The sequence below is a fragment of the Marmota flaviventris genome, chromosome 12 (assembly GCF_047511675.1).
Source record: "Marmota flaviventris isolate mMarFla1 chromosome 12, mMarFla1.hap1, whole genome shotgun sequence".
Taxonomy (NCBI): Eukaryota; Metazoa; Chordata; class Mammalia; order Rodentia; family Sciuridae; genus Marmota; species Marmota flaviventris.
In genome coordinates this window covers 49,205,743-49,232,180 of record NC_092509.1, presented here as the reverse complement: position 1 = coordinate 49,232,180, position 26,438 = coordinate 49,205,743, and the positions used below count along the sequence as shown (strand labels likewise).

General features: G+C 40.5%; 2 protein-coding genes across 6 annotated transcripts; one reads left to right on the top strand and one right to left on the bottom strand.

The window, feature by feature from the left end:
- Window positions 1-1,337: 1,337 nt before the first annotated feature.
- Window positions 1,338-24,987, bottom strand: LOC139701324 (phytanoyl-CoA dioxygenase, peroxisomal). Of its 3 annotated transcripts, XM_071599968.1 has the most exons (9): window positions 24,822-24,911; window positions 22,386-22,444; window positions 20,816-20,926; window positions 18,889-19,057; window positions 16,419-16,500; window positions 14,903-15,084; window positions 12,212-12,361; window positions 10,371-10,505; window positions 1,338-1,653 (listed from the first exon to the last, which is right to left on the bottom strand). In XM_071599968.1, exons 1-9 carry the CDS (start codon window positions 24,894-24,896, stop codon window positions 1,600-1,602), a joined length of 1,017 nt encoding a protein of 338 aa, XP_071456069.1. In that variant the 5' UTR covers window positions 24,897-24,911; the 3' UTR covers window positions 1,338-1,599. The 3 variants fall into 3 exon arrangements, with proteins under 3 accessions (XP_071456069.1, XP_071456071.1, XP_071456070.1); XM_071599970.1 differs by lacking the exons at window positions 22,386-22,444; window positions 24,822-24,911 and adding an exon at window positions 24,918-24,987; XM_071599969.1 differs by lacking the exon at window positions 22,386-22,444 and having other exon boundaries at window positions 24,790-24,911.
- On the top strand, window positions 2,096-8,630 carry LOC139701397 (endogenous retrovirus group K member 113 Env polyprotein-like). Of its 3 annotated transcripts, none has more exons than XM_071599966.1 (2): window positions 2,096-2,445; window positions 6,373-8,630. In XM_071599966.1, the coding sequence occupies exon 2, from the start codon at window positions 6,418-6,420 to the stop codon at window positions 8,299-8,301; it is 1,884 nt and encodes a 627-aa protein (XP_071456067.1). In that variant the 5' UTR covers window positions 2,096-2,445; window positions 6,373-6,417; the 3' UTR covers window positions 8,302-8,630. The 3 variants fall into 3 exon arrangements, with proteins under 3 accessions (XP_071456067.1, XP_071456066.1, XP_071456068.1); XM_071599965.1 differs by lacking the exon at window positions 2,096-2,445 and adding an exon at window positions 2,803-3,496; XM_071599967.1 differs by lacking the exon at window positions 2,096-2,445 and having other exon boundaries at window positions 4,817-6,657; window positions 8,195-8,246.
- Window positions 24,988-26,438: the final 1,451 nt, after the last annotated feature.

Below are 26,438 nucleotides of genomic sequence, written 5' to 3'. Positions count from 1 at the left end.
GAACCATGTTTTTGTCTTTAAGAGAATTTTTTAATATTTATTTTTTAGTTTTAGGTGGAGACAATATCTTTATTTTACATTTATGTGGTGCTGAGGATCGAACCCAGTGCCTCATGCATGCTAGGCAAGCACTCTACCACTGAGCCACAAGCCCAGCCCCTAAGAGAATTTTTTAATGTTCTCTTTAGTAATAAATGACAGGAGAATCTATTTTGATATATTTTTACAAACAAGGAATACATCTTATTCTAATCAGGATTCCAGTCTTGTGGATGTACACAATGTTGAGATTCACTCTGGTGTGTTCATGCATGTACATATAAAAAGTTATGTCAGAAGAATTCCACTGTCTTTCCTATTCCTATCTCCCACCCTTCATTCAACTGTGTTTAAACTACTGAATTTCTATTCCCTCACAACTTGTTGTAAGTTAGCATCCATGTATCAGAGAATATCAATCTTTGGCTTTTGGGGGATTTGACTTAATTCACTTAGCTTGATAGTCTCCAGATCCACCCATTTACAAGTGAATGTCTTCTTTATGGCCAAGTAATATTCCATTGTACATATATACCACAATTTCTTTATCCATTCATCTATTGAAGGGCACATAGGTCTGTTCCATAGCCTAGATATTATGAATTGTGCTGCTATAAATATTGAGGTGGCTATATTACTGTAGTATGCTGATTTTAAAACTTTTGGATATATACCAAGGAGTGGGATAACTGGGTTAAATGGTTCCTAGTTTTTTTAAGGACTCTCCATACTTCTTTCCACAGTGGTTGCACTGACTCAACTGGTATAGAAATATGGTGCTGAATGAGCACTCTACCGCTGAGCCACAATCCCAGCCCCATTAAATGAATCCCTAATCCAAGCTCAATCCCAGTTCAGCCTAGAGTATCTTAAAATGTTTCTGGTCCTCAAAAAAGCTTAGGTTTCATTCATAAATTCTGAAGACTTTCAGTTGCCCTACTTAACAGGAAATATCTGGGAAGGTGCCCTTATCTACATTCCTTAGAAACAAAAGATATTTTTTGAAAAAATATTCTGGTTTTGAAGGAGAGTAGCTGGATTGAAGAAGTCTTGGAAGGAAGCCTGGGTCAGAGAATGAGGACCCACCTTATTTTGATCCCACGATGGCCTTGGTACGCCCTTCACCAAATGTGAATGTACTTCACATGGTTCTAGTTTGAAATCTCTCATGACATTGAATCGGGAAGTGTTGGCTTTACTAGGAGAGGCACACTCATCTCAGTGCACACTGAGTTTCAGGGAATTCATTTCTGCCGGGAAAAACAGCTAATCAATGAGAGGAACTGATTGAACATACGTAAATCATATGCCACATTTATTGATTGTAATCCCAAACCAGTCTTTCTGAAAACAGTTATATTTCATTTTACTGTTCTTACTTCCACTAAAATAACATCACTGCACTGCAAAATTAACTCTGCAAAATGAAGTTCCCAAGGCGTGTTTCTTGATTTTGGTACCAAGTGATAGAAAACATTACATCATCCCATATGAAAACATATTCCTTAGACTCCTTGTTTATTTGATCTCCTTTTGAAAGAGTTATAATCAAGGACTGCTTCAAAGGGTGATTCTTTCTCCTTTCACAAGTCGGCCTCGAAACATCCAAATATCCTGGAAATAATACCAAACAGAATGAGTGTGTCGAACACATCCATTGGCCTATTCCCCACAAGAGATTTCTAGGCTCTACAAATGCTTAAAAAGGAAAACAATGCTATGATTATTACATTGATTAATAAATAAACAGGCTTTGAAACTGCAATTAATTATCTTGCCAACAATTAAAACAATGCCAACTGCACGGAGTCGGTGGATCCTCAAGCTTTTGGCCTCGCTGATCACAGTAATGTACCAGGTAATGCACCAGGGAGGGTGGCTGTGATGCTCAGTCACAGCAGTTTACAACCCTTCTCTCAGCTTGTCTTTTTGTTACTTGCCTGAACCACTTTGAGGTTCCAACTCTGATTAGATCATAGTAGTGAACATGGTGTCACGGATACTGGTTTACTTGGGTCTGGGGAGGGGGTACTGGAAATGGAACCCAGGACTGTGGGAAGCCATCCTGACACGTGACTGGGCGACTCCCGTTAAGGGTCTGAGGCTTCTGGCTGTGTCGGAATTTTCCCGGCCCTTTCCTGATGAGAGAACCCGTCCGTGTGGGGGTGTGACTGACCACTGACCCCAGGGGCCCAATCACTGACCCTGACCTTGGAGTGCAGTCCCCCCTCAACCTTCATTGGATGGAATTATCCCCTGAATTTCTTGTTCCCCAATAAAAGGCTACTCCCTGGCGTGTTCACTCTCTCTCTCCTGGTAGCCCTGAGTAATCCTTGTTGCCCTGCTGGGCGGTTAGAGGTCGGAGCCAGAGAGGGGAGCCGTCTCGGACCTAGCAATAGAAATAAGGTAACTGTGTCTGTGTGTTTTATTTCGATCTCTTCTAACTAACTTTATGCCTAGAACCTCATTAATGAAACCATTGCGCAGGCCGCGTGGTAGAATTGGCGCCCAACGTGGGGCATTCTAGATTAGTTAGATTGAGTGGGAGCGCGCTATAAAGATAAGGATAAAGATAAAGATAAAGGAAGAGGTGACAATTTGGGTCACAAAAGTACCTGGAGCTATTGAAGGAAAGAGACGTTAAATTAATTAAAATGGGAAATTCAACTTCTACGGGTAAGGAAATGTATCTGACTATTTTAGACAGTATAATTAATCAGAAAGGAAAACAGATAAAGAAAGCTCAGTTACTACAATTCTTAAAGATTGTAGGTGAATATTGTCCTTGGTTTTGTGAACAAGAGTCTCCAAATTTATCTACTTGGGAGAAATTAGGAAGAAAGTTACAAAAGGTTTATTTTTCTAATGAACTACCTGGAGGCATAGAAAGTATTCAGAAAACTTGGACAGCTCTAGAAATTTGTCTTTTTGAATATATGGGTCAAAGTTCGTGGCCCCCTGAAGACCTGTTAAAAGGCTTGCAAAGGGCTATTAAGTCTATTCAAATGGAAAATTCGCCTGAGGCTAAGTTAATTCCTTTTCCCTTAGGCCGTTTAAAAACAAAGACAACGCTAAAAGCCAAACCCAAGGTTAGGAATGTGACTTTAAACTTGCAGGACTATACTAGCCCGCAGGGAGGTTCTAGGGATGGAGATCATAGAGGACAAACCTCCGAGATCTTAGAAAGCCCTCAGGAAGAGGTAGAGGATCTTCCTACAGAGGAAAATCCGGAAGAGATTCCTAGAGGGGCTCAGAGTTCTTCTCCGCCACGTGGTTTAGAAACCCAAATTCAAAATGACGATAGTACAGAGTCTGACCATGACTTGCAATCTGAGGGAGAAGAATCAGACATGGAAATTCAGGACTTACAGAGGAATCTTAACAGGCTGCGTTTAACACCGCCTGTCCAGACTATTCGAATTCGGCCGGTACCTGCTAAAAGGACAAAATTTAACAGGTGCGCTGGGTTAACAATGACTTTTCTTACCCCGTTCCAGCGAGGTATTAAGAAAGCACAGGAAGATGGGGAGGATACTAGCGGTTTTCAACTTTTTCCAGTTTTTGAGCAAGTTAATGAACAAGATCAGAGAGTTAGAGTTCATGCTGTAATCCCATTTAAAACCATTAAGGAACTAAAAAGTGCATGTGAGACGTATGGTCCCAATTCGCCTTTTGTACAGAGCCTGATAGAAAATATTTGCTCACAACCCCTTCCTCCTAGCGATTGGATTTCTTTAGCCAGATCTTGTCTGAGCGAGGGAGATTTCTTACTTTGGAGGACTTACTGGACTGATTTCTGTACTGAACAGGCAGAAAAGAACAAAAGACAGGATATAGAAACGCCAGTAGAAATGTTTCTAGGGACAGGTGAATTTACTGACCTAGAAAGACAGTTAAATTATGATTTTGTAGTGTACAATCAAATAACTGATTGTGCCAAACGTGCCTGGAGGCAGATTGTCTCCAAGGACCAGTCCAATTTAGTTCTTACCAAAATCAGGCAAGGTGCGAGTGAACCTTACTCAGATTTCGTAGCCCGGTTGTACCAGGCTGCAAACAGGTCAATCGGGGACTCGGGAGCGAGTGAGTTCATTGTTAGGCAATTGGCATTCGAAAACGCAAATAAATACTGTCAGGATATTCTTAGACCGCACCGTAAAAAAGGGACAGTTTCTGAGTTTATTCGCTTATGTTCTGACATAGACTCTACTCATTTACAAACAGTGGCCCTAGCTGCAGCAATAAAAGAAACTTTGAAACCACAGGATTTAGTACGAAAACCCCGCGGAAAATGTTACATTTGCGGGAGAAATAATCATTTTGCGCGGGAGTGTCGCATGCGCAATTTTAAGTTCAGGGCTCCATCTACTGGCGATAATAGATATTGCAAGGCTCAGCCCCATGCGGCGGATCAAGATGGCGCGGATGAGCCCGCCTTCTTGTCATCATTTCCGCCTGGCCGGAACACAAACTTCCGGTCGGCCCGCCCCCGGGCCGAAAATGAGGAAGTAGGTGGTCGCGCAATGTGACGTCATCGCGCCGACCATGGGGGCCGCCATCTTTAATTTTACCGGAGCGAAACGAACAGTTTCCGTACAAACCCCTAATGATTTTCAAGGCTTTTAAGAGATACTAATCGGCTGAAGCCATCTTTAAAACTAACTACTTCTAATTTAAGTCCCTTATTTCAGATATTACAAGGAAATCCCTCTCCAACCTCTCCACGTCAGCTAACCTTAGAGGCTAGAATGGCTTTAAGGAGAGTTGAATATGCAATTAAAAATGCACAGCTTACTAGAGTTGATCCTAAAGAAATAGTGTATTTATTAATATTTCCAACTGAACATACCCCAACAGGAGCCATATGGCAAAGATTAGGAGTTATTGAGTGGATTTATTTATCCCACTCTCCTCAAAAGACATTAATTCCTTTTCATGATTCTATAGCTCAATTAGTAATTAAAGGTAGAACTAGGATTTTACAATTAATTGGATCTGAGCCTGATATCATAATTATTCCATTTTCTATTCAACAGACTAATTGGCTTTTTCAAACTTCTAGCTCATGGCAGATAGCTTTTGCTGATTTTCCTGGCCAGATAGATAGCCATTATCCTCGTGATAAGATTATACAATTTGCATCATTAACGTCACTTATTTTTCCAAAGATTGTACGTGCACATCCTATAGATGAAGCTTTATCAGTGTTCACGGATAGTTCTAACTCAGGTAAAGCAGGTTTTTATAGTCGTGTTCACACAGAGGTAATACAAACTTCTTATACTTCTGCCCAAAGAGCAGAGCTTCAAGCTCTGATTTGTGCCTTAAATTACTTTTCAAATGAGCCTATTAATATTTATTCTGACAGCTTATATGCAGTCGGAGTTACTAAAAATATTGAAACTTCAGTTATTGGGTATACTTCATCACAAGAGTTATTTGAGTTATTTCATAATTTACAAAAGACAGTGCTAATGCGAAAGTACCCATGTTTCATAGGGCACATACGGGCTCATACTAATCTTCCAGGACCCTTAGTTTCTGGTAATGACAAGATTGATAAATTAGTAGCTTTTTGTCAACAGATGTCTTCATATGACTGTGCACTAGCTTCCCATTCCTTACATCATCAAAATGCTTCTAGCTTACGTAAAAAATTTAATATTACTAGAGAACAAGCTCGTCAGATTGTAAGCCAATGCCCTAAGTGTGTTATTCACACTCCATCTCTGCCATCAGGGGTAAATCCCCGTGGATTAAAACCAAATCAAATATGGCAAATGGATGTAACTCATATTCCTCAATTTGGTAAGCAATGTTATGTACATGTCATAGTGGACACTTATTCTAGATTTATTTTTGCCACAGCACGTACTAAGGAAAATACTCAACATGTAATTTCTCATTGCCTAGCAGCTTTTTCTGTTTTAGGGTGCCCTATGCAGATTAAAACAGATAATGCTCCAGCTTATGTAAGCTCTTCTTTTCAACAATTTTGCCAAGAGTTTAAAATTAATCATAAAACAGGAATTCCTTATAACCCTCAAGGCCAAGCCATTGTGGAACGAGCTCATTTATCTATTAAGCTTCAATTACAAAAATTAAAGGGGGGGAATAGGTTTATGACTCCCCAAAATAGCCTTAATCATGCCTTGTTTGTTTTAAATTTTTTAAACTGTGACGCAGAAGGTCACACTGCTGCTGAGAGACAAATGTCTCCCTCAGTAACAGGCCCTTTAGGCAGAATTTTGTGGAAAGATTTACAGACTGGTCAGTGGAAGGGCCCAGACCCAGTGATAATGTGGGGTAGAGGTCATGCTTGTATTTTCCCAGAAGGTGCATTTCGTCCTATTTGGGTACCTGAACGTGCTATCAGACATGGAAGAGATAGAACCCAGATTCAAGCGACTGAGGATTGACCAGGAGGAGGCCCTATCCAGAAGGAGGAGATATCGGAAAAGGATGAAGAAAGACCAGATTGACCCAGCCGAAAAGCTGATTTCATGGGAAGACTTGAAGAAGCTAACAACCCAGGCTTCCCGAATACTTCGACACCTAGGAGAGAACAGGACCCCAGTGATGATGGTAGCAACAGTAATTGCCCTGTTGGGCTGTCAGGTAAAGGGGGATCAAGTAGACACTTACTGGACATATTTCCCAGATCCACCCCTGGTACACCCAGCTGTGTGGACTGGAGAATCTATTCCAGTATTTACTAATGACTCATTCATGATGGGAGGATTTACAGATACCCATATTACTCCCAATCATGTGACTAGATTTAATTATTCTGGCTACAGTGCCCAATTACCTTTGTGTTGGTCACATGATAAACATGCCGGCTGTCTAAAAGTATCATTCGAAGAAAAGACAGCGATTGGTAGACATAGACTGACAAATAATTCTTTTTATGGGGACTTAAGACCTTATACTAGATCAGTAATTAAGATGGGACTTTCCCATAACAAGCCAGTCATTTCTGCAAAACCTCCACGGATGCCCCACTGTCCAAATAGTTCTACAATTGAGATTGGCACCTTTCCTAGATGGATGGATTGTGTAAATACCTTTCCTGTACAACATAAGGTGTCTAAAGATAGTGGGTATATTTTAGACTGGTCTCCAAAAATTGATAAAAGACAATTACGAAGAAATTCTGCTATGACACCTGCAGGATTTGTTAGTAATATTTTAACTTATAGTGAAGGTGGTGTTCAGAAAGATGTTTGGCGTTTAATTGCTGCCTCAGAATTCTTACATTTTACAGACAAACCTTTACCAAAATTTGTTGGCAAGAACTGTAAAGAGGGATCATGCTATGGCTTACGAGCCTGTGTCCAATCTCCTTATGTTTTAATTATTGGAAATGTAAAAGTTAAATGGATAGATGACAGATATATTGTTACTTGTAATAAATGTAACCTAACCAATTGTATTACTAGATATAATGGAGGAAAAGGAGTGCTGATACTTCATCAGCCCTCTTTTGTTTTATTACCTGCTAATATTTCAGAGCCATGGTATGCTGATACTGGTTTACAAGTCTTACAGCAAATTCATGCCCAGTTAACAAGACCAAAACGTGCTATTGGAGTTATAATTGTTGGTGTTTTGGCGCTAGTCTCCTTTATTGCCTCAACTGTCTCTGCGTCTCTGACATTGTCTCAAAATATTCAGCATGCCAAATTTCTTAATAATTTAGCTCAAAATACTTCCAAGGCTCTGCGTAATCAAGTAAATATTGATGAAAGGATTGAGACTAAATTAAACGCCTTAGAGGCGACTGTTATAGACATAGGTAATGAACTTTCAGCCTTAAAATTTAAGGAAAGGCTTAAATGCCATGCCAATTATAAGTATGTTTGTGTTACAGCTGCCAAGTACAATGCTTCTCTCTGGGATTGGGAGAAGGTTAAAAACCATTTGTTAGGTATTTGGCAAAATAGTAATAATAGCTTGGATATTCTGGAACTTCATCACCATATCCAAGACATTCAAAATAATAGAGCTGACTTTTCAGATCCTTCTTCTCTGGCAAACCAAATATTGAAGGAGTTAAATGGATTCAACCCTGGAAATATTCTTAAACACTCGGCCTGGTACATTATTGGATTATTCTCTTTGCTGTTAATTCTCTTTTGTGTTATAATTATAGGATGGCGAGTCTTCGGAACAAGAATACAGAAACTCCAAAGAGTGAACCGCCTCCTCATTTTTAAGAATAGAAAGGGGGAATATGTGGGAAGCCATCCTGACACGTGACTGGGCGACTCCCGTTAAGGGTCTGAGGCTTCTGGCTGTGTCGGAATTTTCCCGGCCCTTTCCTGATGAGAGAACCCGTCCGTGTGGGGGTGTGACTGACCACTGACCCCAGGGGCCCAATCACTGACCCTGACCTTGGAGTGCAGTCCCCCCTCAACCTTCATTGGATGGAATTATCCCCTGAATTTCTTGTTCCCCAATAAAAGGCTACTCCCTGGCGTGTTCACTCTCTCTCTCCTGCTAGCCCTGAGTAATCCTTGCTGCCCTGCTGGGCGGTTAGAGGTCGGAGCCAGAGAGGGGAGCCGTCTCGGACCTAGCAATAGAAATAAGGTAACTGTGTCTGTGTGTTTTATTTCGATCTCTTCTAACTAACTTTATGCCTAGAACCTCATTAATGAAACCATTGCGCAGGCCGCGTGGTAGACAGGACCACTCTCCACTGATCTATATCCACAGGCTTTTTATTTTCCATTTTGAGACAGGGGCTCACTAAGTTGTTGAGGCTGGCCTCACTTACAATCCTCCTGCCTCAGCCAAGCTGTGAAGTAGCTGGGATTATAGGCATGTGCCACAAGCACCCTGCTGCAATTATTAATAAAGCAATTGAGACCTTCTAATTTCTTGTTTCTTTTTTATTGCTGAGCATACAGCAAGGTATGGTGAAAAGAATGATTTCAAAATTAGGCCTGACTTGAAATCTAGCTCTGTTTCTTAGGCCAGTCTCTGGGACTCCAATTTCTCCTTTACAACAGGTGTTCACTGCATTCTAGTAAAGAAAATCAGAAATGGGACATGGATGTGTTTTTGTTTTTTCAAATTCTTTGATTTGTAATTGGACATAATACCTTTATTTTATTTATTTATTTATTTTTATGTGGTGCTGAGGATTGAACCCAGCGCTTGCACATGCTGAGTGAGCACTCTACCGGTGAGTCTCAACCCCAGCCCCATGGAAGTGTTTTTACAAGTTAGAATTATATGAGTTTGTACTGTTATTCTATTCTATTGTTACTCTAAATATATCTGATAAGCTCTAACTTATGAGATACTAAAATAATGGTGTTCATTCAGGACAACCTTCACAAACTTCAAATGTACTGTACATTCCAGGACCCCTCAGCTACCAAAATTCATGGGTGCTCACGTCCCCGCAATAAAATAACCTCTGTACATCCTCCCATATATTTTAAATCACCCCTAGATTACTTAGAGCACCTGGTGCAATAGAAACATGAGGTAGTTTTTAGGTAGGAAATAATGATTAGGAAAAAAATGTCTGTACATGTTCAGTACAGATGCAATTTTTTTCAAATATTGTTTAATATTCTGAATATTTTTCCAATATTTCACTTGGTTGAATCCCCAATCATGGAGCATTTTTAGACAAGGGACATATTGGTAGGTTCTAAAAGGAGAAGCAAGATTCTCCACCCTGGAAAGCTATTCCAAAGGTTCGCAATGGCACTGTGGCATCCCTCTGATGTGCTGAGCCTTACAACATCCTGGATGGCCCAGAGTCATCATCACTCTCAGTCTCTTGAGGGAAGGGGCATGCTTGCATTATCATTATTTCATACCAATAACATAAATAGGAAGAGCTTCTTCATTCAGGGGCTAAAATGTGTGTTTTATATAAAGTGAAGATGTTTATTTAATTCCCTGGATTGATAATTTGCCTTCTGCTCATCAGCATCATGGAATATCCACCACTTAAAAACAGACACTTTCCAAGTGATGTGTATCAATTAGGAAAGCACATGAAACACTCTCTAATGCCCCCTTAGATGTATTCATCCCTGCTCCATGCACATTATGCCTCTCATAAAACTCCAGATGCACATTTACCGAAAGGAACACTGACCCCAGAACTGCTCTGTGGAGTCTGACTGGATTTCCTAATAAAAATATACTTTGCCAAGAAAGGAGGCCCGATTGAAGTCCCAAACCTTTAAGTTTGCTCCTATGCATATAGAATTCCCCTTATCCTTAATTTCAAATTAAATTAGGAATGAATTAAGCACATGAAAACAAGAAACTTCAGACATCTTGATTTTTTCATGCAAGTGTACCTTAAAGTTTAAGCCACTTTCAGTTCCATACAATCTGTCTGCTATTCCCAAAACTTCTTTCTCGATATTTTCTTGAACGGTGCCCTTCACGTCAATGTAGTGGCAATCAGCGCTGGCGAAATGGCAGGAAATTGCCTGTGCAGAGTGAACAATCGATAATGGAGAAAAGAACTCCATGAATGCAACAACCAAGCTAGGAGTTCTTCCTTGCAGAAAGTCAATTCTCCATGATTCCATACCTAGCAGACCCAAAAGGGTCTACAAAGAAAGTCAATTGTTCCACCCAGAATTTGACATCTAAACTGACAGAACACTCCATGGCATCCCAAATCTGCCTCTTTGTAGGTCAGCCTCTCCATCCTGTCACCAACTGAAGGCTAATTAAGAAATTACAAAACATTTTTTTTACCTAGCTATACTATTTACTCTTTAAAGGTATATGTAGGACAGGGGGCATAACTACCTAAGTAACCGATCTTCACATTTTTAAGCATTTAAGTTTTCCCAATGAACGTATACCTCCACGTCCTAAAAAAAGAATGTACCCCTCTGTGGTTCATCATCTTCTTAGTCATAAAGATTAGATACCCAGTAAAATTTGGGACAGGTTATTATAGAAATGGCAATTTTTATAAAAACTTTCTGCTGTGCCCAAAATTTTGAACTTCTAAAGTGCAGATCCAACCTCAAATTTCTGTGCAAGTCCAGTGCCAAGCAGAGCCACATCAAGACCCAAGGCAAAAAGAATTGTTGTATATTCCTACATCCAAGTTGTTAGGAAATAATTGTAAATATTCTTCCAGAACATTAAAATAACTGAAAAATATGGAAATATTGCAATATTAATATTCTACAGCTGACATCACTATTTGCATCTTTGTGCCTGCACCCCCATAGTTACACGACTTGAGAGTTGTTCTAGTGCAGGTACTTCTTGTCTTTTACTTAAATTTTTGGCATTGAGGACAGCATGGATGTTTTGCATTAATATTGATTTAGTAAAACACCACTTATTTTGATGGCTGAGATTTTGGTAGCCCCTTCAATTTCATCCTCAGGCAATGTTCCAACTTGTATCAACCTGTGCCAGGCCTGGTGAACCTGGTGCAAATATAAATAAATGAAGTCTGCAACCCTATACTCAGGGTTAAAACAGGGATCAGTGGGAACCAGGGAACAAATTGGGAAACCCCACTGAATCTTAAAGAAGCCTCAATAGTATGGACAACCATGTTACCTTGGGGAAAAGTGAACTGACAATACTATGAGATCTGCTGAATTTGAGAGAAGTGAGAAATCAGAGAAATTGTGAGGAATTCTGTCCATTTTAAATGTGACAAAATTATTTAATTTAAAACATGAGATTGGAAGGGGATAAATATGGCTGCATGCTAAATCTCATTTTGAGCAGCCAATTCAGAACCTTTGCTTCAGATCAATACTATTTTCCCAATAATAATATGATAAATTTTCTTCTTGTTCTAGTTACCCTGAGCAATATAAATTCCAAATGTGATTATTTGAGTATTTCAGCCATTGTTTTTGCCTCAGAAAGCAGAATCTGTGCACTGCAAGGTGAGCTACTGCTCTGAGGCAATTTCACAAATGACCAAGATTCAAGAGCAACAGGTTTAGGATCCTGAGGGCACCTGTCTTCTCACAGAGTAGAGCAAAATCAAAACAAAACAAACAAACAAACAAAAGCACTAAAAGGCAAAAATACTTTCTGGAAAGTAAACTGGAAAAAACAATCCAGTTTAGTGAAAAGTCATAAATCTTTACATGTTACTATACAAATGACTTTCTGTTTTGAACCCATCTTTTAAAAACTGGATGCATACTTTCCGGAATCCTTGAGTTTGGTTCCGACCAGATCCATGGATGAGCAATGGGTGAAAGAAAACGGTGTCTCCCTTCTCCATCACAAGGTGCACTCGGGCATGGTCTTCGTCATAGTCCTGGATCCCATGGTACATGCTGTTAACTCCACCCTGGAACACATAACACAGGCACAGTCTACACTGGAGGAAGAAATCAATGCTTTGTGTATGACTTGGAAGGGACAGCAAGGGTTCTCTGACTTCTTCCAAGAGAAAGACTTATCTCAATTAAAATCTTAAATTTAAAAAAAAATGCAAAAGTCTGTGATATGTCTGGGTTTTTAAACATCATCTGCTATGAGTTCAGTGTTACACACCTGTGATCCCAGCTACTTGGGAGGCTGAGGCCAGGCATCACAAGTTCAGGGTAGACTAGCAAACTTAGCCAGACTCTGTCTCAAATTAAGATTTGTATAAAGGGCAGAGGATATAGCTCAGTGGTGGAGGGCTTGCCTAGCATGTGCAAGGCTCTGAGTTTGAACCCCAGCAATGCTACAAATTAAAATCACAAGTTAATAATAAGTTCACGGGTTTTTTGACCAAATGAAAAAATGTTGAACTTTACCTACCCTTCCTCATTGAATTATAAATAATCAGATCAGTTCTGCCTCTTGTGGTGAATGCAGGTGAACACCTTTCTCTTAGGCATTTCCAGCTTCAATCTTAACATCCTTGCCCCAGCCTGATATTCTCCTCACCTAGAATTTTGTTCACATCATTCTTGTATAAATCAGGGTATTTTAGAGAGGCTAATTATTCTCCCCAAACCAAGTGGAGAATATGCTCAATTTTTCTAAGCTCAAAGGACTTATGTCATATTCAGAATAAAAAGAGAATAGTAAGTTTAAATACTGTGTTTGTTGATAACTATTTCCAAAAGTAGTCAGAACTCTAGGAAATGTGTATGTCTTTATTATAGAAACTAAAAAGAGAAGTGACTACAGTTGAAGAGCCTTTATGCTTCTGGGCAGAAGGGTCCCATTCCTCAGCTAAGAGTATCCTTTTCGGCAATTAACATTGTCATTGTGCTTCACATTGTGACTTTGACCTCGTGCCCTTCTTTCCTGGCCAAGGTGCATATTGACCCCTGCTAAGCTAAGCAGACCTTCCACGGCCACTGCTGTGAATCTCAACAGCATCTCAGACACCAGTCTGCTCTCATAGCCTTGGATGCCATTCCCTTCTGCTCAATCAGCCACAGCCTCCTTAGGATTGCACCAACCCTTGCCTGTCCCAGAACTTAACTGATGAATTTCACCATTTCCACTTTTATATCAGGATTCAGACTCAAATATTTCCACAGAACACAATCAGTAGTGCAAGAATTCGGAGAGAAAAGCCCTTGAAGCCACAGCCTTCACATCCTACAGAAACAAGACCCAGTCTCCTTGCTCACCACAGCTGCCCTTTCCATTCTGACCATCATCAGGGATTTCAGGATCTTCTGGTCTGGCATCAAAAAGGCTGAGATCTGCTCTCTGGTTTTGCTGCCTCTGAGCTCCTACACCTCCTAGGAATCATGAATCATGCCAAAGACCTGAGATCATGTTCTTGAAAAATGGATAAGACCTCATCATTCATGGATGCAGAAGCACATAGTAGCTCCCCAGCATCAACATTTGAATGGATAAACCAACCATTGTTCAGCCATGCCACGGAATACTACTCAGGAATGGAAAGGAACAAGCTATTGAGACATGAGTCAGGTTTCATGAGCCTCTAAATACCTATGCTGTGCAACAGCAATTACTCAAAAAAAAGTATATGCCACTTAATTAGACTTTACACGACATTTTATAAAATGCAAATTAATCAATAGGAACAGAAAGCAGGTGAGTTCTTACCTGAGGCAGGAGGTAGAAAATATCCTCTTGATTGTGATGCCAGGTACATGTGTGTGTCAAAATGATTAAATTATACACTGAAAATATGTGCCATCTATATGACAAAACCCCATATTATTAGAAATTACAAACTTTTGCTGCTTCCTAAAAAGGGAACAACCCCATTTTCTTCATGTAACCTCCAAGTGTTAAAGTGCTTTTTAATCCTGTCCTAGCATACCTTTCCAGGCTCTCCTCCCTCTCCTACCTCCTAAAATGTGCCTCTACCCCCAGCCCATCAGAACTGGGATAACCTTCAATCTTTCCTACTCCACACTCAGATCTGCACTTGTCAATAACTCTGATTCCTCCAAGGAGCCTTTTTGCGATAGAAAATCTACCTTGTCCTTCAAGGCTCAGCTCAGTCACCACCTCCCACCCCTGAGCCTCTGCTGGTCCTCACAGGGACAAGGAGGCAATCCCTCCCTCCCTTCCTCTACTCTGAGAGCCTCAGTCAGCGGGCACTTCACACACACCAGAGTTGAAGGGTTGATGTCTGACCTCTGCCATCAGGCCTCGCCATCTCAGAACCTAGGCCCCTCCAGATCCAGGTCCCCAAACTAGCTGGCTTTCACACATATGATGAAAGAAAAATATAATGAATATTTGATCTTATGTCCTTGAACTCCCCCGAATCCTAATTGCAAATTTCAGGACAGTGCTTTGCTGAGAAAGGAAAGCAGTCTCATTTCTAAGCTTTTTGCACCCGATGTAAAATTACAACAGCGAAAGAGATTCTGATCCAGACTCAATGGTCAGACAGACCTACCTCCCACTGGGGGTAGTCATGCGGCATCAGGGAAAGTTTGTGGGTGCCTGGGAGGATAGCCAGACAGCCGTTGTTCCGGTCAATGTGCTCCATGGCGGTCCAAGCACACACAATGCGATTGCTGGGCCTGAAGGGGAAATAGTGCAGATCCTGGTGCAAAGGGTGCCGGGAAGTCTTCTTGCCTGAAATGAGCCTACTGTCAAAAAGAGCTTGAGCCTCACAATTCTTATTTTTATTGTGTTATGTGTCTGTGTGTCTGTGTGGTGCTGGGAATTGAACCCAGGGCCTTGTGCATGCAAGGCAAGCACTCTACCAACTGGGCTATATCCCCAGCCCCACAATTCTTATTCTTTGCCTGAATAAATAACACACTGACCTTCCCTTGCAAAAAAACAACTACTGTGTGGTTTCCATTATGGAAAATCAGTCCCAAGAGAACAGAACCAAACAAAAATATCAGTCAACATGGGGCTTGGAATCTATACTTTCTTCTGGGTTTCTGGTTGCTGGGTGCTTACAATCTTTTCTAGGGAGCTGGATATACTTCATCATCTCTGTTGTGCTTTATTCCTTTGTCACTCTGAATTTGGTACAGAGCTAGTAGGCAGTAGGAATTAAAAACAAAAATAGCTGGATCAACTAAATTGAAGATAATGTTACAGAGTAAAATTTGAGGTCCGCTTCAAAGTGGCTGATGCCAAAAACAGTTCCCTTAGAGGTCTTAATTCACAGGCATCCTGTGTACGGTCAGTATCCAGTCAGATTCATTGACCACAGGTACATTTTACCCAGTTTGAGCTTAGAACTTGGTTCCCAAACCACTTCATCTCCCCAGGCAGGACATCCATGGAGGAAGACATTTAGTAACACTGCACTTCAGACCTATCACATAAAAATCGCCCAGCTCTCAGAAGGAACTAAAAGTAGAAAAGAATAAAGCCATTAATGGCTGATTTCTCTTTCTGTTACAGAAAAATCTCTCCATGTGGTCTGAGAGACACCTGCAGTAGAATCTCTGGGGACGGGTATTAAAAGGCAGACACCTGGGATCTACTTCAGAATCAGTCTCTCTCTGAGGACTTAGATCTAGGTTTGGCAAGCACAAGGCACCACAAGGGCTTGAATGTGACTTGTAGTAACAGCTTTCATCTTGTTACTAATAATGATATCTTCAGATCAGGAATGCAAAATCCGTGTGATCCTGGTTAAGAATGGTGGGTGAAAATCAGAGATGTTGAACAGAAGGAGTCTATGATATAAGAACAGTCACATATCTTAAACTGCCACTTCAGACAGCCAGTCATTTGAAAATTTAGCAATAAAGTATCTGAAATATTATCACATACTCCAAAATTGATATAACATGAACTCTTTTAAGACTTAAATAAAAGCACTCAAATTCACTCAACCAAAGTTTGACAGTTACACACTTGACTGGAACAACAACTTTACATATTTTAATTACACCACCTTTTTTTATTTTCTTGCCTCTCTTTAACAAGTAAGAGCCCTTTACCAGTATCTGGAGGTTTGTTTATCAGCATTGTATGCATCGCCATGATATTGGGTCCAGTGAAGCACTCCACATACTTCAGAATCTAAGAAAAGAAAGAAGAAGAAAAACAACCTCATGGGAAATCAGAAGTATAGGCAAGGGGCATAAAGTGTCCACACAAGAATCAAAATGACAACAGTATAAACATCAACTGGTATTTTGCAATCTTCCCAAGCATGTATACCTCAGAATTGGAAACCATTCTAAATTTCCAACACTACAAATTAAATATGACTTTTTGAGCGTGCCTGGAGAATAATCCAACGAGTGTAGTCATTCTCTCAACAACTCTTCCCTCAGGTTCATGAACCAAGCAGAGTAATGGCCAGAGGGGAACCAAGAGTGAACAAGAAAAGAAGGTCCCTGTCCCCATGGAGTTTCAGTCCCTTGAGAAGAAAGGAAAGTAGGGAATCTGAACGTCATGGATGACAGTGCTTCATCCACCATGAGATAGTTCTGGCTTCAAGTGCTATCTATGATCCACCTGCAGACTTCCATTCCCATCACAGCATGGGAGGTGGGAACTATCCCATCACAGCATGGGATGGCTGGGGGCCATTTTCCCTGGCCTTCTCTCCAGGGTGCGGGGTGGGACATCACAGGTGATTTATTCTGTGCTATCTGTCCTCAGGAGTAAAACTGTCTAATAACATCTGGTTATGATTCTCCATGAGTGCTATATGGAAAGTCTCTTTCAAACCCATTTTTTTTTTTTTTTTTTAATTTTTTATTGTGGGTTGTTCAAAACATTACAAATTTCTTGACATATCATATTCCACACTTTGATTCAAGTGGGTTATGAACTCCCACCTTCACCCCATACACAGATTGCAGAATCACATCAGTTACACATCCATTGATTTACAAATTGCCATACTAGTGTCTGTTGTGCTCCACTGCCTTTCCCATCCTCCACCCTCCCCCCTCCCCACCTCTCCCCTCCCCTCCCCTCCTCTCTCTCTACCTCCTCCACTGTATAACCCTGAGGGTCTCCTTCCATTACCATGCAATTTCCCTTCTCTCTCCCTTTCCCTCCCACCTCTCATCCCTGTTAAATGTTAATCTTCTTCTCTTGTTCTTCGACCCTACACTGTTCTTAGTTACTCTCCTTATATCAAAGAAGACATTTGGCATTTGTTTTTTAGGGATTGGCTAGCTTCACTTAGCATAATCTGCTCTAATGCCATCCATTTCCCTGTAAATTCTATGATTTTGTCATTCAAACCCATTTTAAACAAGTGGTTAGGAAAACATGGTGCTAAAAGGTGGGAGCGTACAAATACATTTGAGGATTCAGGAACTAATTTCAGAAGAATGCACAAAGAGCTCACAGCAAACAGAACTTCAGTAGAAAGAATCTGCTTCTCATGTTGTGCCTTCTGCACTGCATAGATTATATATATATATATATATATATATATATATATATATATATATATATATATAAAATATTTATATATATATAAAATATATATATTATATACATATATATATATAAAATATTTATATATATATATAAAATATATATATTATATACATACATATAATACCCTTAAAGAAGAATAATTTCAAAAACAAAAACAAACCCTAATTTAGGCCAAGCCTTGTGACAGCTCCTCGGGAGGCTAAGGCAGGAAAATCAAGGCTAGCCTCAAACATACCATGACTCTTTCTCAAAACAAAGAATAAAGAAGGTTAGAAGTATAGTTCAGCGATAAAGTGCCCCAGAGTTCAATCCATAGTACCACAAATAAATAAAATTAAATAAAAACTAATTTAAGAGTTGGGGTTGTAACTTAGTGGTAGAGTGCTTGCCTAACACATGTGAGGCCCTGGGTTCTATCCACAGTACCACATAAAGATAGATAAAAAAAATAAAGGTATTGTATCCATTTACAACTACAAATTTTTAAAAAAAAAACTAATTTGAATTTAAAAGCAAATTCATTCCATCAACCCGATTTATGAAACAAATAGAAAAGTCAATACATTTACAAATACATCCTCACAATTTTACCCCTGTTGATATTGAGTCTTGGAACAGCTGTTCCTCTTTAACACAAAATTCATATCTTTCTTAACAAAAGATAATTAGCACACTCCACAGCAGTGTTTCACTGTCTTGGTGCTACTGGTATCTTGGTTGGGATAATTCTTGGGGGAGAAGGCGTCATAGGATGTCAGACCCCATTACCAACATCCTTGGTCCCTACCCACTAGAAGCCACTAGTGCACCCACTATGAGGTTATCATCACCAGGAAGTCTTCACACATTGCCAGTATCCACTGGGAGGCAAAATCACCTCCATCTGAGAGCCACAATGCTAGCACCATGAGTAGAAGGGGATTAAATCCAGGACAACCAGTGGATCTTGGGGCAGACCTCCAGGCTGGCTATGAAGGAGAAACCAAAACAAGAGCAGTCTCTAACCTCTGGGAGAGTGCAGAATCTAAAGAGCTCCTTATCTTCCTGAAAATCTTGGATCTTCGAGATTATTTTCTCACTTGGACTATATTCTGATTTCGCAATGGACACATCTCTCATTATCATCAGTCCTACTGGTTTCGACTCCTGTCTGCAGATCTTTTCAAATTCAACCCTAGAAAATTAAATATACAAACAATGTCATGACCTCTGCTCTAAGCCCCTGGTTGACCCTGACCTGTGCAAATAGCTGCAGATTCAGGAGCAGTTTCTACCAAGTCGGCCCTCAGGCCTAGTGAGGCAGGGAGGAGGAAATGGCCAACTCAGAAATCGTGGTCTCCTAACTGAAATCCACTGCCAGAATGATAATATTGCTTTGTTTAACACACCAGTAGGGAAACATTTTCATGATTACATTGTAATAATATAAGGTGAACATCCCTTATCTGAAATACTTAGAACTAGAATATTTCAGATTTCAGGTATTTTTTGGTTTGGGGAATATTGACATGTACATAATGAGCTGATTGTGATAGAGCATGCCTGCTATCCCAGAGATGAGGCTGCAGGATAGTAAATTTGAGACCAGTCTATTCAATTTCAAGACTGTCTCAAAATTAAATATACAAAGGACTGGGAATGGAACTTCATGGTAAAGTTTTCTTGGGTTCAATCCCAAGCACTAAAAACAATAATAACTTTCTTTTTTTTTTTTTTTTTTTTTTTTTTTGGTACCGGAGATTGAACTGAGGGGCACTCGCCCACTGAGCCACATCCGCAGGTCTATTTTGTATTTTATTTAGGGACAAGTCTCACTAAGTTGCTTAGCGCATCGCCATTGCTGAGGCTGCCTTTGAACTCAGGATCCTCCTGCTTCAGCCTCCCAAGCCACTGGGATTACAGGTGTGTGCCACCTCGCCTGGCTGAAAATAATAATCTTAATGACAAAAATAATAATGAGATGTCCTGGAGATGACACCTAAGTCTCATCCCCAAATTACTTCATGCTTCCCGTATACCTTATACACATAGCTTAACGGTAATTTTATACAATGTTTTTAGTGTATCTGTTTTGTGGCCAAGACCATCACATGGGTCAGGCATGGAATTTTCCCCTTATGACATCATCTTGGTGCTCAATGATTCGTATATCAAATTTTCTGATAAGTGATGCTTGGCTTATAATAGCAAATACTCCTATAGCACCTACCTTATACCAGGCATTGTTCACAGTGCTCTCCATATATTTTACCTTATTTTGTCCCAATAGTAATGCCAGATCAGTGCTATTACTATGCCCATTTTACAGAGGAATACACACAGGTATGGAAAACTTAGTTCATACTCTTTGGTCCAATACTTCTAGTTGTAGGTCTTTAAGAAAATGACCTTTAAATGTCTGTGGGACACACCATGTTAAGTGGTAAAGCTGAGATTAAGGCCAGAAATTCTGGCTCCAGAGCCCATGCTTCTAAACACATCCCAACAAACCACATCACTCAAAAATACCTGAACATGCAGAGGCTAATCTAACATGTACTCCCATCACATACATGACATACATATTTTATGAATTTTTATTCTTCTATTACAATTATACCTAATAGTAGAATCCATTGTGATATATTCACACTTACACAGAGTATCAGTTGGTCAGTTTCATTCCCCAGCACCTCTCCTTTTCTTCCCCTCTTCCATCCCATGGACCCCTTTCCTATACTCTACTGATCTCCCTTCTGTTTTCATAAGATCTCTTTTTACCCCCTTGTTTCTCTCTGGTTTCCACTTATGAAAGGAAACAATGACCCTTGACTTTCTGAATCTTACTTACTGCACTTAACATGATGTCCTCCAGTTCCACCCATTTCCCTGCAAATGACATAACTGCCATAAAACATTTTTGTGTGTAAAATAAGCAAGAGTATTACTGCACCTAAAGCGTTGAATATCAGCATCAGATACTAGATTTTTAATAACAAGAAATCCATTTTCTTCATAAAATTTTCTCTGTTCCAGGCTTAGCACATTATTATCCAAAGTATACCTACAGGAGAAAAAGGCACCAAATTAGTACAAATTTTATATTACAACCTAACATTATGTACCAAGAACCCAAGAAATCTTTGATCCAATACTTCTAGTGTAGGTCTTTAAGAAAATGATCTTAAAATGTTTGAAAAACTTCAGGTCCAAAATATTAACAATGGTCACAAAATGTACAGTAATGGAAGAAAAATTAATGACTGACATATCTACTTGATGGAACATTAAAACTGAAGGACACAAGAGTGTGGAAAATTCAAATGATAATAAAATGATTACAATGACATAGACATGACACTATTTGTGAAAAGATGACTGCTGAGACACACACCAAAAAAAAGTAAAAAACATTTTGCCAAACAGTGATTATCTTTGAATAATAGAATTTTGGGTGATTTTTTAAAACAATTCCCTCTATTTCTCTGATTTTGAACTTTTTGTAGAGTGCACATATATGGTTTTCAGTTGGGGAACTAATCCAATAAATTTTATATTTTCAACTTAATACATTCTCAGAAGTAATCAAAGTAAACAAAAGCCAAATGAGAGTTCAACAAACAAGCGAATACAAATCATCTGTCTCTTAAGATAGAATTTTGACTATAACAATATTTATGAGGGTCAAGGCCTTTCCTTTAAAGGTGATTGAAGATAATAAACCTGAGTGTACACAGAGGTGTGGGCTTGTAATCTCAGAGATTCAAGAGACTGAAGGAGGAGGATGACAAGTTCTAAGCCAGCCGCAGCAATTAAGGGAGGCCCTAAGCATCTTAGTCACTGTCTCAAAATAAAAAATCAAAAGGACTGGGGAGGCAGTTCAGTAGTATACCACCATAGGTTTAATCAACATACACACTCAGAAAAAGATAGTAAACCTGCCAGGTGTGGTAGTACACACTTCTATAATTCCAGCTACTCAGGAAGCTGAGGCAGGAAGATTGCCTGAGCCTTGGGGTGCAAAACAACCTGGGCAACATAGCAAAAGCCACAACTCAAAAATATTAAAAAGAGGAGGGGGGGAGGGGGAGGAGGAGGAGGAAGAAGAGGAGGAGGAGGAAGAAGAGGAGGAGGAGGAAGAGGAGGAGGAGAAAGAAAGAAAAAGAAGGATATGAAGAAAAAGTAGAAAAAAATGTATATTGTAAACCAAAAAATTAGCTAATATTTCAGTTTAACTTAACTACAAACTAATTTAACTGTGATAACTCGTGGTTCCATTTTCAAAACTCAGATTATACATTTTCTGGTATTTTTCCTTCTTTCTGAATTTAAGAATAAATATAGAAAATTAAAGTCAAAGTCTTCAAAGGCATTCACAATTCTACTAATTAGAACAATCCTGGAAATAGAGAATGTGTATAATAAATTTTAATCAGGCAACATGTTATATTGTATATCATATCCAAGCTAACACTGGAAAAGCATTTATAGTAAGGAAACCAATTAAAATTACATCTACTTACTGGAATTGCTGAGGATGAGAACTGGCAGGGGCAATAGGCCCTGAAGTGGGGGAAGCTACCTAACCAGTGAATTAAGGTGAACAAAGTAAAATTTGGGAGTCAAACTTGTCAAGAAACAACTACCTTCTCTGGGGTGGTTCTCACAGGAAAGGAGTTCCCTAAACAGGCACCAGGTGCTCAGGTTTCCCACATCACCCTGACAGGTACACACTGCTGCTTTAAGTCCTTTCATTTATATCACTTTGTCTCATTGTCACAATAATCTGAGGAGGTGGTGAGAATATCAGGGGCTTTGTAGTCATATGCAAATGAATGGAAAACACTAAAAAGTTTACAAATGATTTAACTGGTAGAATAATGAGTTACATGTTTTTAATTTCCCATTTCAACTTACCTTCTTTAAACACGCACACACACACACACACGCACACACACACGCACGACATGTTTTACTTCAAGAATGATTAGTCCTTATTCCAAAATATTCCATTCTAAGAAACAATGAAAGCTGGAGAAAAATTGTCACAAGTCTTTAAGAAGTCTAAGACTAAAGGAAACATTCACTATAAATCTTGGTCAGTGTTGTCCAAGATCATAGCCACCAGGCACCTCTGGCTATTTAAGCTGAAACTAATTGAATGTTAAAATGCAGTCCCTCACCTGCACTCATCCTAATTTGACCGATTTCAGTGGCTCAATAGCCACATGTGGCTGGGGCTACTATATTGCACAATCCAGGCATGAAATATTTCATCATCACTGAAAGCCAAACTTAACAATGCTGATATGGAAAAAAAACATCAAAAAACTAATCTCTAAGCTCAGTTATAGCAGGGTCAGAAAATCCAATTAAAATATATATATATATATATATATATATATATATATATATATATATATATATATATATATATATAGGGTTGGGATTTAGCTTAGTGGTAGAACACTTGCCTAACATGCACCACACCTTGGGTTCCATCCCCAGAATGACAGAGAGGAAAAACAAAGCAATGAGAGGCTGAACCAAGAAATCCCAATTATACTCCTAAATATATCCAGTCCCAGTGTATCACAACTCTCAGTATTTAGCCTGCATCAGAAATAGAACATATAGGAGACCTCAGGGCAACACCTCTAGATTCTGATTCTGCAGTCTGAGCTGAATTGAGCCTTAGAATTTGCATTCCCCACCACTCCTGGGATGAAACCCAGGGCCCTGCAGTACTAGGCAAGCCCTCTACAACTGAATTAAACCCACTGAGCTACACCTGCACAGCAAAAGTCCTTTTCTAACAAGTTCTTCTGACAAATTCCTAGGGAACGCAGATGCCACTGGTCCATGGACCACACTATGACAAACACTGGTATAGTTAAATAGTTCAAATTTTTAATCTCTTCTATTCTCTGTTTCTCACTGTAAAATGAGCTGACATCCTCTCCTGGAGTCTCTTTACCACTTTACCGTCCTATGGACAAAGTTTAAACTGGCAATGTTCTTCCATGTTGCTGCTTGGAAACCCACTGGGAAGAGAAACACTGAAAGTCCAAGACACAGCTATAAGACTCAACCTTAGGAGAGATGTCAGGATGTTAACAAAAAGCAGAAGAGAGGCTACTGGCTTAAAGAAAAACTCCAGGCAGTTCCTACAGAGCTTCCCAAAGCACTCTCTGAATGAGAAGGCTTAAACTGAGCAGGCAAAAGTAGTTCAAGAAACCGATTTGAATTGTGGATCCTATTCACACTACCACATTTCTGGGTCTGTTCCTCCCCTACAAGCCTGGCACACACATCCTGGCTGGCATTCACTTCTGAAGACTCAAGGACAACCCAGGCACTGGATTCTAAGTCCTTTTCCCGACACCAGTGCAGACTCTTCCAGGGTCCCCAGGTCACCAGAGGCTGCCACAGAGCACAGAGCTCCACTAGCAAGGGGAGCAACCTGAAGCACAGGCTGAGAGAGGGTTCCACCATTCTAGTGGCTTGTCCTCTAAGTCCCTTCCAGTCAGCTCTATGCTTCTGTGTGATTGTCCTGGGGCATTTCTTGGTCTCCAGATATTCCCTCGCAGAGGTCATGCACACTAAGTGCAGAAAATGACAAAGCAGCTGACTCTGGCAAGGCCTCCTTTGGGACCCACCGCCGGCCCTAAGAAGGACCAGAAAGGTGGAGCGAAGCGATAGCTGCCACGGAAACCAGGACAGTCCTGTACCCAATCGCCTGGAAAGAAGTCTTTGAGGGGGTGGGGGCCACCAAAGCATAGAGATCCAGCCTCCACCCCGTTCCCGGGCGCCTGTTTGAGATGTAATCTTTGCAGGGATAGCAGCGCGGAGGGCCAAAAAGGGCAAGCGAAGTGTCCCTCCTGCGCCCTGGAGGCCACCCCCAAGGACTAGGCTGCTGTGCTCCACCTGGAGGGAGCCCAGTCCAGCCCAAAGGATACCACGGCCACGGCCGAAGGACGGCCGAGGTGCCCCAGAACAATCCGCAGGCGAGCTGAGGCGCGCTGCTGCTCCATGGCGGCTGCAAGGACACTCACCGCGGGGTCAGACTCCACTTCATTTCCGGGCCGCCCGCCTCCTGGCGAGAGAGGGAAGGCGCAGCGGTCCCACGCGACTCCCGGGGCTCCGCCTCCCGGGCCCGGGGGAGAGACTCCCAGGGCCCCCGGGTCAGCTGGGATTGCCAAGATTGCAAGTTCCTGGCACCTGGGCTCCTTCTTCTCCTGCGCGCTGTTTCTAATCCACAGGACCCTCGCTGGCGGACCAGAGCAAGGCTCTTAACTTCAAAGCTTCAGTCCATCACCAACCAACCATCCTCGCAACTCTTCTCTCCACTGCTAAAATCCAAAGGTTTATCCCTAAAAATCGATCGTGCTGTTCAAAAGAGATTTAATTTAGTGCGAATCCAGCCCAAAATATTAGTTTGGCTGCCCCCCCCCCTTAAATGTATTAAATAAATGGCTTCCAGAAAATTGTGATAAAGTCTAGCAAAATTTGAATTTTTTTTTACAGAACTAAAAGTTCTTTTGTAAGATCTCTTTGTAACATCTTGTTGTAAGACCTGCAGATGATTGGCATTGCATCTGCTCTCTCCTTCCCCTCATTTTCTCATTGGTTCTTTAGCATGGAGTTACTTCCAGAATGTTGTTCCTTGTAAACTTACTATCATGTCTTTAATGGAGTCTTTATATAATTTGGTGACAGTGCCATAGTACACCATGACCATCAGCCCATCAGATATTATCTGTTTCTTCAGAGGGAACAACAGCCACTGGAAAATGGCCTACCCTTTGGCCTTCACCTTTGGGTTCTTTATGCCTTTCCCATGACATTCCTCACCTGTGTTCCCAGAGTCTAGAGTCCTGCTCACAGAAGGAAATAAAATAAATTTTGAAATTCCAATGAAATACAGAGAAAGGACTGGGGATGTGGCTCAGTGATTAAGTGCCCCTGAATTCAACACACCACCACCCCCTCCCCCTGGGGGAAAAAAAAAAGAACTTCCATATTATCTAGCAATTTCATTTCTGGAATTGAAAGCCAAAAGATACTACAAGAATGGAAAGCAGGTTCTCATTCATGTTCACAGCCGCACTGTTCACAATCACTGAAAGGAGGAAAGCAACACACAATGGAGAAGTCAATGAGCAGGGGTCCATATAGACATACCATGGAATATTATTCAGTTTTTATTTTTATTTTTTTATTTTTTATTTTTTTTATTGTTGGCTGTTCAAAACATTACATAGTTCTTGATATATCATATTTCACAATTTGATTCAAGTGGGTTATGAGCTCCCATTTTTACCCCATATACAGATTGCAGAATCACATCAGTTACACATCCATTGATTTACATATTGCCATACTGGTGTCTGTTGTGTTCTGCTGCCTTTCCTATCCTCTACTATCCCCCCTCCCCTCCCCTCCCCTCTTCTCTCTCTGCCCCCTCTACTGACATTCGTTTGTCCCCCTTGTATTATTTTTCCCCTTCCGCTCACTTCCTCTTGTATGTACTTTTGTATAACTCTGAGGGTCTCCTTCCATTTCCATGCAATTTC